At 30.7% G+C, this 14,059-nt stretch overlaps 2 protein-coding genes across 2 annotated transcripts; one reads left to right on the plus strand and one right to left on the minus strand.

Annotated features, from left to right (window-relative positions):
- Positions 1-296: 296 nt before the first annotated feature.
- On the minus strand, positions 297-1,895 carry LOC108812473 (protein STRICTOSIDINE SYNTHASE-LIKE 5). Its single transcript, XM_018584748.2, has 4 exons — positions 1,403-1,895; positions 1,018-1,328; positions 807-930; positions 297-717 (listed from the first exon to the last, which is right to left on the minus strand). The coding sequence occupies exons 1-4, from the start codon at positions 1,790-1,792 to the stop codon at positions 433-435; spliced, it is 1,110 nt and encodes a 369-aa protein (XP_018440250.1). The 5' UTR covers positions 1,793-1,895; the 3' UTR covers positions 297-432.
- A 10,009-nt stretch (positions 1,896-11,904) lies between these two features.
- Positions 11,905-13,105, plus strand: LOC108810622 (uncharacterized). Its single transcript, XM_018582726.2, has one exon. The coding sequence runs from the start codon at positions 12,131-12,133 to the stop codon at positions 12,977-12,979; it is 849 nt and encodes a 282-aa protein (XP_018438228.2). The 5' UTR covers positions 11,905-12,130; the 3' UTR covers positions 12,980-13,105.
- The last annotated feature ends 954 nt before the right edge of the window (positions 13,106-14,059 follow it).

Genomic DNA, 14,059 nt, shown 5'->3' on the forward strand with positions numbered 1-14,059 from the left:
ACATTAAACCACCGGTCACTTAGTGGTTGTTCAAGTCTAGTGAAGCTCCCTTCATCTGTGGGACAGCTTCATAAATTGTTGAACTCGACCATGATAGGGTGCTAGGGTTCTTCCCATCAACATCAGCATCAACATCAACATCAACATGGCATCTCATTGACTGCTGGTTAAATGATCAAAATATTTAAGTCACATTTCTCTTTCACTTGTAAGAAACAAAATGTTAAATAGTAAAATTTCATATCATCATTATCAGGATGATGAGTTTACAATGTGACTTTAATTTATAGCAAATGTACATGCACTTCTTATATATTGAATAAACTTGATGTTCAAAGTGTAGCCAAGTTTGTTACAAAAAAAAAAGTGTCACCAATTCGAAGCCATTTATCATTTTCATGGACACGGGTTTACATTGTCTGGCAGTGAAGCTCAAAGCCTCTTTTGTGCAGGGTATTTCAGAAGATCGAGCCGAACTATGTGTGAATGCAAAAGACTCCCACAATAAAGGTATCTCCCAATCTTGACCCCAGTGGTCATGTGAGAATGCTTATGATCATGGTACAATGCTATAGGCTTCCCATCCAGATCCACCTTCAAAATGCCGGCATTCTTCATAAAAATCATGGGTTCCAAGAAGCCGTACTTAGCCGCTATGCCTGTGAGTTTCCTCAAGAAAGGGTATCTAAACGCAAGCTTCCACAGCACTGTTACTCCCTTCAAAAACAATGAGAAGCAAACAATGATACCAAAACAAAAAAACTCAAATCATAAAGTTAAAAAAGAATTTCAGTTTGTATATTTACCGAAGGCATCGCGATCCAGTAATGTCCTTCTCCATCGTACCGGATGTTATCAGGATAACCGGGTAACCCTTGAATAAACACATCAACCCGCTCCTCGTTGATATAATACTTGCTGCATCTTCTCCTGTGAAATAACAAAAAAAAAAACAACTTGAGTTGAGGTTTCAAAGCACAAAGAGAAGGTTACAGAGAGAGAGAGAAGGAAGAGGACATTGGTGTTTCGCAGAAGACGAGATGTGTTTGGTCGGGAGACATAGAGACGCCGTTAGCGAAGTAAAGGTCTTTCAAAAGGACACGTGTAGTTCGAGTGATCGGGTCAAAGCTCATGAGTCTGCCATGTGGCTTGCCTTCCAGAATGTCAAAAGCGAACTGACGCAGGTCGTATCTGTACGAAGCGTCTGTGAAATACAAAACGCCGTTATCTGCAACGGCGACTCCGTCAGTGAGTTTGAATTTAACGCCGTCAGCTTCGTCCGTCAACAGCTCCGTCTTCTTCCCGTCAATGCTTATATTCAACAGCCCCTGTACAGTTACAGACACAAACTAATCATCTTCCTCGTTCCGACATATTCAAGAAATTAGAGATCGGACCAAACCTTGTACGCGTCTGCGACAATGACTTCGCCGTGAAGTCCAAAAGCGACGCCGAGTGGTCTACCTCCGGTGTTGACCCAGTCCTCGACGACTGAGTCGGCCACATTGACTCGTTTCACCCATCCATCTACACAACCAGTATAAATGAGGTTTGATGCTCGGTGGTAGGCGATGTCCTCGGGTCTGTTGAGAAGATCAACACCGATTAACTCGGCTCCGGTTAGCAATTTATCGTTGACAAGCGGAGGGAGAGTGGTGGAAGAGTAGTCTAATGCATAGGAAGGAAGCAGAGCTGGGTCGAAAGTGTCGAGTCGGTAGAGTGCAATGGAGGCGAGGAAGGGGATGATGGTGGAGAAGATGAGGACACGACGAGATAATAGTAGAAGAGGCATTGAGATTGTATTTGTGGAAGATGGTGAACTACTCCCAAGTTGTCGAGTGATGAAGAAACCTTTTTTTTTTAATTTGATGTTTGCACTTGTTGACTTTTTAAGAGCCTTTGATTTCTTGATCCGAGGTACGTGACGATTCAATAGCTATGTGATATGGTCTTGCTTCATGGGCTTTACCTTTGCGGTCCACTATGTTTAGTGTTACATTACGCAGAGGCGTGCCTACAAGCAAATGAAAAAGGCAATTGCCCCAGGCCCCTAAAAAATATAAATATTTTAGGCCCCAAATTTCACTAAATCATTCATAATACAATGATTCAGATTATTTGGTATTGGGATATGTCAACGTGAATTTGACCCTCACATATCTCAGTTTTGCATATATGAGTATTTTCCTATTAATTTTGTTATATTATCTAAAGTTCTAATAATTTTAATACTAAGTTCGGTCTTCAAACTTCGTTTGTATACATACCACCTTATTTCTTCTTCTTCTTCTTCTTCTTCTATAGTTATATTTGTTTTCAGTTCAAAAAATTTTTGCTGTATTGAGGAAAATATTTATGCAAGAAAATTGGTTAGGATTAGCTTTTATCTATTTGTTAAAAATTGAATCTCTGAAATATAACTTACAAATACCTTTTTAACTGTTACAGACAATTCTGTATAAGAAAAATGCCTTAGGCCTCTCAATGTTCTCGCACGGCACTGACATTACGCCTTTATTGACTTTTAGAAATAAAGAAACATCAACGGCGGTTTAATACATTTACAGATTTTATAGCAAAAACAATAGTTGAATATTAAAAGTTATATTTATTCAATCTATTTTTGATAAATTTTCTTTCTAAAATTTATGTGTGATATTTTATTAAAAATGAATTACAAAATACTTTTTGGACTTTTTATTATTTTAAATAGGTATAAACTTTGTATTAATTTTTTACACACACGTGTGTATATATATTAGATCTTTTAGGTTATGAATGGTAAACATAAAAAAATGATAGGATAAAAATAAATACTCTATTAAATAAATATATAAAATAGAAAAAATTTATCTCATTATTTTATTAAAATTGTAGTGGAATGATATTTTTTTATTATTATGGAACTGGTGGAATGATCTATCTATTTGATTTGAAATATTTTTTTGGGAATTTATACTATTATTTTAAAGCAATTAATCAATTCATGTAGTGTTCGATTTTTTGCGATTTTGACTAAGTTTTTTGTTGAGGAAGTTTTCTTTATTAGTTTTAGTAAGTTTGATTAAATTTTGTGTTGTTGCGTTTTGACATGAATTGGTAGAATGATAAAAATGTTTTTTGGTATGTTGTATCAATAATTTCATTAATGTTAAGTATTTTTAACAAGATAATATTGTAAACATGAACATATTTACCAAATTTTTTCAATTAAAAAATCTCTTCAAATTTACAAAACAAAATTCACAACTAAAAAATTATACATACAAATCACATAAGACACCTTAAACAAAATTATACACATAGAGCCAGAGATCACTTCTCTACATAAATAAACTTGGACTCTATTTGACATCATTCATTTGTACCACTTTGGGTAAACTATGGCATAACTTGTCTAAGCAGTGAAACTGATCCTCATCTCGAGAACTTGCAATCCAAACAATATAACATACACATCGTAATTTGATAGTCCTCCATGTTCAGGTTTCAGATTTTGAAAACTTCCTGAAAGTCTTACAGAAAGACTTCATGCATGCGAAATTTTCTGAAGTGTTATAAGAAGAAGTACCGACCCTGGGAGGAAGTGGTGGAAGCACCAGCTCCCAGCCTTCTAAAAAATAAGCAAAACATTAGCCTTTAACTTTACAAAATGTTCATTATAGTTCAACCGGCAAAACAAGGTAAGTACTTAAATTTCTGTTCATGGGTTCCACACTTGTCAACTACTTTTCTTTCAAAATTATTTCGGTCCAAATTGTTTTAAAAGCTTTCAGCTCAACATTTTCTTACAAGTTTCAGGGCCGGACCTGATAAGAAATCTTCTGAAATCTTCGTAATTCAGGAAGATTTTTGAAGTCTACTTCAGAAGATTTCAAAATACTTCTTGGAATACTTCGAACGATTTTGCATGCATGAATTTACACATTATGTAATCGAAAATAGGTTAAATTTTGGGGTACAATCATCAATCAACCATATGCTGAGGCCGAGGAATAACGAACAACTAATAGATAATATTCATGATCAAAAGCAGGAAACTTTACATGCGACTAATGGTATCCATATAGATAAAATGTACAGATAGATGTGAAGATTTATCATAGTAGGAAAAAAAGCAACTATTAATTAGTCCCCTGACCTAAATTTCGTTGGATAAGTACTACATCTTCTCGGTGAGAGTGTTACCTTAACAAAATTAGTCTGTATGCTATTTCTATGTAGCCTAGTATCAAAATTTTAAGCACCCAAAAAAAAAAGACATAGTACACGTTAACAATATACAGTTATATCAAAATGATAAAGGAGATAAGTTTGACTAATAGTTACCTTCTGAACATTTAATTGTGACGCCTTTTATAGACGTGATGCGAACATTTTGCCACATAACCATAGAATGGTGGAACGGAAACTTTGACAAAAATCTATGAAGTGAAAAATAAAACAATCTCTTCAAAGTAGTAACACGCACAGCACGACAATAAGCCCCCTAAAAATGTTCCAAATTTAGATTGAGTCTTCTTCACTCTTGAAAATTTAATATAAAAGAACGATCTCCATTTTTCTTAAACTATCAACATAGCTATTCACAGATATAAGAAAGAATAAAAAACTAACCTACAACAATAATATATATATATATATATATATATATATTTCATTACAATTAATCATGCTCCTTCGCGGATCAAAATCTTGCGGTTAACATAATTAAAAATCTATACTATTATTTGCGAAGTAAAATTTTGGTTTCGAGCTCTCACGTTAAAAGTTAGAGTGGTTAATATCGTTTATACCCTTAATGAATATAAAATATATAAATTAACTCCAAAATAAAAATGAATTTAAATAATTACAAAATAATAACAATAATAAGAGCAATTATCTGAAACCTAACATATATTAAAAAATAAAATATGATATATACACATATATATTGTGTTGTTATCTGAAATTATCTTTTAATAATAAATTTAAAACTAAAATAAAACAAAAAAAATAACTAAAGATTAATCAAGAAAAATTATCAATTTATATATAACTGAAAAGAGAACATTTAGTTTATAATACTATCTTCAAAGCGGTTTTCTTTCTCTCACGTTAAAAAGTTATAGCGTTTAAAATCTTCATTATCCTTAATACATAATTAAATTATATTTGTTAATATAGAACTACTCACAAATTAAAAACGAATTTCATTAATTTGATTCTCATCATTATCTACAAAATTATATATTATGTGATCCAATAATATTTTACATCAAAATATTTTTAAAATAAATATAAATCCATGTATATAGTTTTAACGAATATATGAATATTTTCAAATTTTTACATAAGAGCTCTCACGTTAAAAAATTAGAGTGGTTAATATCGTTTATATCCTTATTGAATAAAATATATAAATTAACTCCAAAATAAAAACAAATTTAAATGATTAAAATAATAATAACAATAATAATAACAATTATCTAAAACCTAATATATATTAAAAAAATAAAATATGATATATACACATATATATTGTGTTGTTATCTGAAATTATCTTTTAATAATAAATTTAAAACTAAAATAAAACAGAAAAAAATAACTAAAGATTAATAAAGAAAAATTATCAATTTTATATAACTGAAAAAGAACATTTAGTTTATCTATACTATTATTTGCGAAGCGATTTTTCGCAATGGAGCTCTCACGTTAAAAGTTACACTGGTTAATATCGATTGTATCCTTAATGAATAAAAAATTATAGAGAAATTGCCAAAAATACCATTTTCATAGTATCACTTTTCATGTTTACACTAACCACTTTTACCACTACTTTTAATGAAAGGTTTAGATTTGAAGGTTTAGGATTTAGGATTTAGATTTGATGTTTTAGGGTTTAAGGTACATAGTTTAAGGTTTAGAGTTGAGGATTTAGGGTTTAGAGTTGAGGATTTAGTGTTTATAGTTTAGATTTTAGGGTTTAGGGTTTAGGATATTGAATTTAGGGTATATAGTTTAGGGTTTAGGATTTAGAGTTGAAGATTTTGGGTTTAGGGTTTAGAATTAGAGGTTTAGAATTTAGAATTTGAGATTAGAATTTTGAAAAGCATATAAAAATAAAGATATAAGAGTCTATACCATTTTAATAAATAAGGTATTTTTGAAAATGTGTCTTTAGTGGTGGTAAAGATGAATAATGGTACCTTAAAAATGGTATTTTTGAAAATTCCCCAAAATTATATTAGCTAAAAAAATAAAACGAATTTAAAACTAATAATAGTAAGAGTTATTCAAAATCTTAAAATATAGATTTTAAATAAAAGATAATTTATATATATATTATATATATGTTTTGTGTTGTAATCCGAAAAAACTTTTAATAAAAAGTTCAAAATTTTAAAGAAGACACATATAATCAAAAAAATATTAAGTGATGTTTAAGATTTATTTATTAACAATGAATATAATGAATGAACCATTTTTAAAAATTACAGTACATAAGAATTTCAAATGAAGAAAAATTTATGATTTATAACTATAATATTTTCATTATTAATGCATATATTAATAAATAATTATAAAAAAAATTTGTTCCCATGAGCAGACGAAACACCTAGGAACCCGTTAGATAGAGCAATTAGGAGCCGACATCAAATAATGGTTTAACCTATGTTTGGTTTTATAAAAAGTTAATTTTAGTGACAAATGCATGTGTATTAATTAACATGAATAGAGATAATATGATCATGTATATAATAAATAGTTATATATAATATGTACTATAATTAAAAATTTATTTTAATAATTTTATGTTTATCTATTAGATTAGATAATTGAACGTAAATTAATATAATACAATTTTGGCCAATAATAAATAAAACAGTTCTAATATATATTATGTTGTTATCTGAAAATAATTTTTTAAATCATAAATATTAAAAATTAATTTCAATAATAGTCATAGATATATATATATATAATATATATATATATATATATATATATATATTGAAAGATAAATTCCACAGATAATATAATATCGCCAATTAATAGTATAGATGAGAAACTTAATTATAGATATATATATCGCCAATTTAAAACTTTAAGAGTATAAACATAACTTATCATGATAATTATTGAAATAATAATTTATGTATCAATAAATATTTATAAGATTATTAAGCCCGCATAAGCGGGCCAACCATCTAGTAAACAATATATAAGTAAAACATAAGAGCTGATAGGAAAACATAAGTAAAACATAAAAAAATTAAGCAAAATTTACAAGAAAATTATGAAACTAAAAATTTTGGATAAATGGTAACAAGTCTATTACTATTTTTATACATACATGTTTTGTGAAGGAACTCAGACTCCTAAACATTTCCTACAATCATCTTCACAACAAGGTGCCACAATTCAAGATAAGAGATGTGAAGGTAGTGATAAATATTCAAGGGAATTTGGAGACTGTGACAAACATCAATCATTTTCCTTCACATACATGAAACACGAATATCAAAAATCCTTGTGGGTATCTTGACTGTGATTTTGGTTGTCGTGTGATGGTTATTAGATGGTACATCGTTTATCTGATTTTTAATAGGAAGAAGGTTGTGCAGTCTTCTGAGCACAACAAAAAATTTTGAGCACAACAAAATCGTCGAGAACAAACAATCCCGATGCAGATTCTCATGGATTCATAAACAACTTTGGAGTTGATAATTTACTCGGGAAGTCGGGTTTGGATCTGTATATAAAGGAACAATGGAAGATGGAAGGGATATTGCAGCTAAGAAAATGAACCACTCAGTTATAGCTGGTATATGCATCAACAAATTCAAATCCAAGGTTATTGTTCTAACCAAGGTTTATCACCGCAACCTAGTGGCTCTTTATGGGTATTCCATTTAAGGAAAGAAGATATTGTTAGTCTATCGAAACATGCTCCAATATGTACGTTGAGCATGCATCTCTTTCACTGGAATAACCACAGTTTGTGACCACTAGATTGGACCACACAGTTTAATGTTGCGTTGGATGTGGTTTGAGGAGTAGAGTATCTCCATACAGTGGTTCTTCAGTGTCAAATCATCAAAGAATACGATGAAAGATGGAAGATGGTGATGAAAACATTGTAACTAATAAAGTTGCTTTAAAGATAGAATTTTATCTATGTATTTTAATATAAATTAATATTTTTATCTTTTTATCCATAAAATAATAAATACAAATTTTTAACATAGTTCCAGTTTTCATTTACTTAAACCTACTAATAAGGGAGAATATGATTTACTATCTACTAATCAAAGGTATAATGGATATATATTACTTTTTAATCTGAATTGTCGAAACTATATATATTTATAGTTTGGATTTGGAACCTATCTGCAAAAGTGGATGGTTTGTTCGTGAAATCTACAAGTTCATCGACAAAAATAAATTCTCAACCACTTTAACAATAGTAAAACGTTTGACTGTTCATTTTGTTTTCAATATGGTAATTTGTTGCATTTGAACTCTCTTATTAAAAGTTATAGTGTTTTATATTTTTAATACGTTGATCTTTAATAAATAAAATATATGATTAACCAAGAAATAAAAATGAACTTAAATTTTATTTTATTAGATAAGTGATTAAAATAAATAATAATAAAAATTATCCAAAATCTAAAATATATTTTAAAATAGAAAAATAATTCCTATATATATGGTATTATTATCTGAAAGATATCTCTTAATAAAGCAAGTTAAAAATTAAAAACCAGAAAACACATAAATAAATATTAATCAAATAAATTTATTAATTTTACATAATTGAAAATAGAATATTAAATTATTTCTAGAATTTATTAATTAATAGTGACTATAGCATACAAAAAAATAAAAAATTTATAATACACATTTTTCAATGAATACATAAATAATAATTTATTATTATTTTAATTTTTTAGTGAATGTACTAATGTAAGTATTAATAATTAATTATATTTTTTTGTCCGCATACGTGAACAAAATACCTAGTTGATTGAGTAAATCATTTCACGTGTTTCAGGAAAAAATATAATGTTAATTTAAATTAAATTAACTATATATGAAATAAATTTTACCCAAAAAATAAATATGAAATGAAATGATGTGGAATAAGTCACCAATTATTTTGAATAAATGAAACAATTATTTCATACACTCGGATAAATAACCAAAATTCAGAAAAATATTTCACAGCAATTTTGATGAAGAATTAATGAAATATTTTGATGAAATAATGGACTTAACAAATTTATTCTGATTTTTTAATGATTAGGAGGTTTTCGGCTTAAAATATTAGTTAGTCTCCTAAAATAAAGCTCAGATCATGTTAAATTCATTTTACTGAAAAAATATTGTAATTGAATCTTTGACCAAAAAAATCAACCCTAAAAATGTTCAATGTATTAAATTCATCTGTTTTTGTCATCCCTAAAAAATCTTTGAATCCTTTATAGAATGCTGGTTTGCGGGTCAAATCCGTTCCGCTTGACCCACCAACCTACGGATTGAAATTTTTTTTTTGTTAAAAATCTGACTTTTATGATTTGGAAAGAAAAAAAATTATATTTGTTCCGTCAAAATTTGTCGGTAATCCATGTGTAATATTAACTAATATGTGGGTAATATTAACAATAATATAAATATATTTTTATATATATTGTATTATTTTATTAAAAATATAAAATATGTATATTTATTAATTTTTAGAATTTTTTATTTTATTTAAGAAAATATTAAGAAAACTATTTTGAGGATCGGTTGGCATCCCACAATTTAAATTTTGATGACCCACACTCACTCCGCATAAATATACTCAATTCCCACCTGCAGTTTGAATTTTTAAAATTGTCTAATCCACGCCAGCCCTACCGCAGATCAAACGAGATGGGGTCGGCGGACGGATGATGACTTAAATTCACAGGTCTACCTTTACTATGTGTCAGAGCATTGGTCCTTAATATACATATATGTATATATATATACTATATATGCGTATATAATTATTTGCTAAGGACTTTACGGAAACCGAAACCGAAAGTTCCTTAATTAAGAAGTTTTCGGTTTCGGTTTCCGTAAAGTCCTTAGCAAACAATTATATACGCATATATAGTCTATACATATACATATATGTATATTAAGGACCAATGTTAAAGACCGAGCAATAATCATACCCCATGGTCATACCATTGGATGGGCCGTCCTAATTTGTGGGCTTTAAATGTATTTCTTACAGTGCCATGTTTTTATGGATGCATTTTGATTTTTGAGTTTTCAAAAGGAAGGGGTTTTATTTCGGCCTAAATCATCAGGCCTTTTTCTGAATCATTACCTGCAGATACAGTAGAAGCAAGCAAACATGGATTGACTCTGAGAGAAGGTTCAATGTATCAAACTCCAAGAATATCTTTTTTGTTTGAAACGTACCACTTTTAAAGATTCCCCGTACATTACAATAGTCCCATAGGATCTCTTTTTTTTTTTTTTTGTCAAAATGAAACTTTACAAGATACTCATAGCTCTTGTAACGGAGACAGACTATTATCTTAACTCAGAATCTTGTCTCTTTTTCTCAACAATGCTTTGGATTAATCATAAAATAAACAATGCCAGGCTTGAAGCACTCAATCGAGTTTGAAACTTTGTAATAAATTTGTATTTGCTTTGAGTGAATCAGGGGACAAAGCAGTGAACCTCCCTCATAATTAAATCTTAATCAGCATATGAGATTAAGTATTTTATTAACTAGTAAACATTTCAGTGCGGAAGTATATGAAAGTTATTAGGTATCAATATATCTAAGTTATTAGGTATTTTGTATGGATGGACTGAAGAAACTCAGCAATAGGTAACGCAAACAATAGCTTCTCACAAGTCACAACAACCGGTTCGTCATGTGTTGGCAAATCATGGATGCAAACCAATATTTAAACCTACGTAACCTCCCCACTTGCATGTGATGATGAGCGAAACCCGTCACTATATGTAGTGAACCTAACTAACATTATTCATAATTCTCACTGTTCAGCCATTTATGTCAACCTTAACATAACCAACTTATTGAGCTTCCATATATAGTGTGAATGTCTCTAAATAAGATCTAGATAGCTCACATGTCGCTTAGTGTTTCAAACAAATCCATAACTAATCTCAAGTGAGAGGTACAGTATAAATCCGTTGATCTCTAGGGTTCATGTCTCATGCTTTCAATGTATGTGAAATTTGAAGTTTGTCAGTGAGAAGTAGTTTCTCCTTGCACTAACTTTTGAATATTGATTTTATACTGAAACCTAGCTATGTTAGTTTCTCCTTGTCACTAACCTTTTATCTTTCTAGCGAAGTAATTCTTCTTGAGACAGATCTTACTTTTAAGACGAGGTTCAATGTATCAAATCCCATGCAGATCTTTTGTCTGAAACGTACCACTTTAAGATTCACCGTACATTACACCGTCTCATTTGTATACATACGACCTACATAATTTTTCTCTCTGAGTAAACAAATTTAATATATAAGCATGGCTCTTGTAAGTTGTAACGGAGACAGACTATTATCTTAGTTCATAATCATGTCTCTCTCTAAACGATGCCTCTAGTTGATCATGAACCCGATGACAGCCTTGAAGCACTCAATCACATTTTAAAAAAAAACTTATAATAAAACGAGTTGCTTGATTGAATCATGGGACAAAACATTGAACCGCCCTCCTAGATCCTAATCAATATTAGATAAAGACTTTTCTTAATAAAATAACTTTGTTACGGTTACAACGTCTATCGCTTCACGACCGTCTTGGGAAGTTGTCCATAACAAACAAACAAAATGTGAATAATCAATAGGATGAAAATCGACCAATTGGATGGAACAAAGGAGAGTTAAAATCTGAAAATGGTCTGCAACAAATGTTTCCATGTCTCCTTCTGACAAACCCACTCTCTCCGGTTTATCAAATGGCAATCACAAAAGCAACATCTTGTCATGGCTCCATTTAGCTCTGGTCCTCTGAAGTTAGTTTCACGTTCAAAAACAGAGCATTCAAAGCTTCCTTCACCTTCCATGTGCATCATGGCTTAACTAAACATTCACTATACATATAATATTAAATATCCACATGTTTCCCTCACATGCCTTTACTCATATATATACACAACCTCTCCTTTCTTTCTCTACAGCAGAATCAAGAAACATGGCATTTCCTGAAACCCATCTCCATATGGCCATTAGATCTATAAGTCTTCCCTCAAGAATCCATCCTCCTTCAGCTAAATTCCAAGCTGCACTCTCTCAACTTCACACTTGCCAGAACACAGCATCCTCTGATTCTCAATCTCTTCAAATCTCATTACTCAACCTCTCGGAGCTTTACCATTCCCTCCACCAGCTCAACCACTCTCTTCCCACCGCTCAAGCTGAAAACTCTCTTGACGTGTCAGCCACGTTACTAGACTCTTGTGACGCAGCGAGAAACCTAATCCTCACTCTTAAAGAGCATATCCTCAACCTTCAATCTGCACTTAGGAGAAAAGGAAAATCCATGGAGGTCCAGACCAAAGAGTACTTTGTCTTCAGGAAAAAGATCAAGAAAGAGACTAACAAGCTTGTTCTTGGCCTCAAGAAGCTGGATAGCTCTGAGACCACTGCCTTAGCCGTTTCCCTCTTTCGATCCCTTTTCACGTTTCTGTCGACATCATCGGCCATGAAGACAAACACATGTACTCTCAGATTTGTCTCTAAGCTTATTGGTGGTGGTGGTCGATCGTCGACGTCAATAATGAGCGAGTTGCATAATCTGGATTTGGTTTTGCGTTCGGATGGAGAAAACTCCAAGGAATTGGTGAAGAAGGCTCTGGAGATATTAGAGGAAAGAACAGAGGGGCTTGAAGCTGCACTTGATTCTCTTTTCAAGTCTCTTGTCCAATATAGAGTTTACTTGCTTAACATTCTTACAACACACTCTTAGTTAATTCCAAACTTCTAATTGTACACAAAACATATATAGAAAGACATACAAATTCTCATAGTGAAGATTAATCGTAACTGTAATCCGCTAATTAAAGATACATAATATCAAAGTCTTCTTCATCCCCAGGAGTTTTTGTAAGATTTCATGTCCGTACTTCTCTTACAGGTTTATTATGGCAAATACATAACGTGTCGCTCTAGCATTGGTATAAGTGCCTTCACTCGTGCACATTATTTGTTTAATGTTAAATCTTGGCACCACCACCAATGATAAAGTCATCATCAAGATCTTTAATTTCGGATGATCTAGTGGTTTTAGTGAATCGCTAATTACTTCACGAATAAACAAAGGAGAGATGAGTGGAGCTTTGATTCCCCTTGTCCCCACACTGATATACATGCAACAGTTCATATTTGCTAAGATGCCGGCCCCATTGCAATTTTATATAGTACTTAATCATAAGACAATAATACATTTAAATAACAAAAATGAAAATAATAAGATGTCAAAAAATGAAACAGAATTAATGATAATACGTGGTTTGCATTATTGTTTCCCTAAAAGGATTCATGTTAGAAAGTAACAAACGATAACTAACAATAAATCTAGAAAATTGCTTGAAATACAATAAGTTAGACACTATTTTTCAAAAATACACAATCAAAAATATTTTAACATTTGAATTTATGTTTTAGAGATTATTGTTTAGATTTAGTATTTAGAGGGTGGGATTGAGTTTATAAACTTCTATAGGCAAATCTTACACGTTTATAAATAATTTAGGAGGATTACTTTTGCCTTTTTCATAATAAATTTAAAGTGTTTTATTAAAATGATCAATATCATGTAAAGGTAAATTTGAAAAAAATGATATCAAATTTGAGATAAAATTTGAATTCTCCCATAATCTAGACGGCTAACAAAAGTTGCGATACAATATTAGTATGCCATTTGTTTTATTATATATTGTTAGGTATGGGTGTTTTTACCTCAATCCGAAGTACTTACCTAAACTCGAACCGGAAAAACCAAAACCGAATCCGAACTGCCATACAAAAATATCCCAACGGGACTTAT

Source organism: Raphanus sativus, chromosome 6, assembly GCF_000801105.2.
Source record: "Raphanus sativus cultivar WK10039 chromosome 6, ASM80110v3, whole genome shotgun sequence".
In the NCBI taxonomy this organism is placed as follows: domain Eukaryota; kingdom Viridiplantae; phylum Streptophyta; class Magnoliopsida; order Brassicales; family Brassicaceae; genus Raphanus; species Raphanus sativus.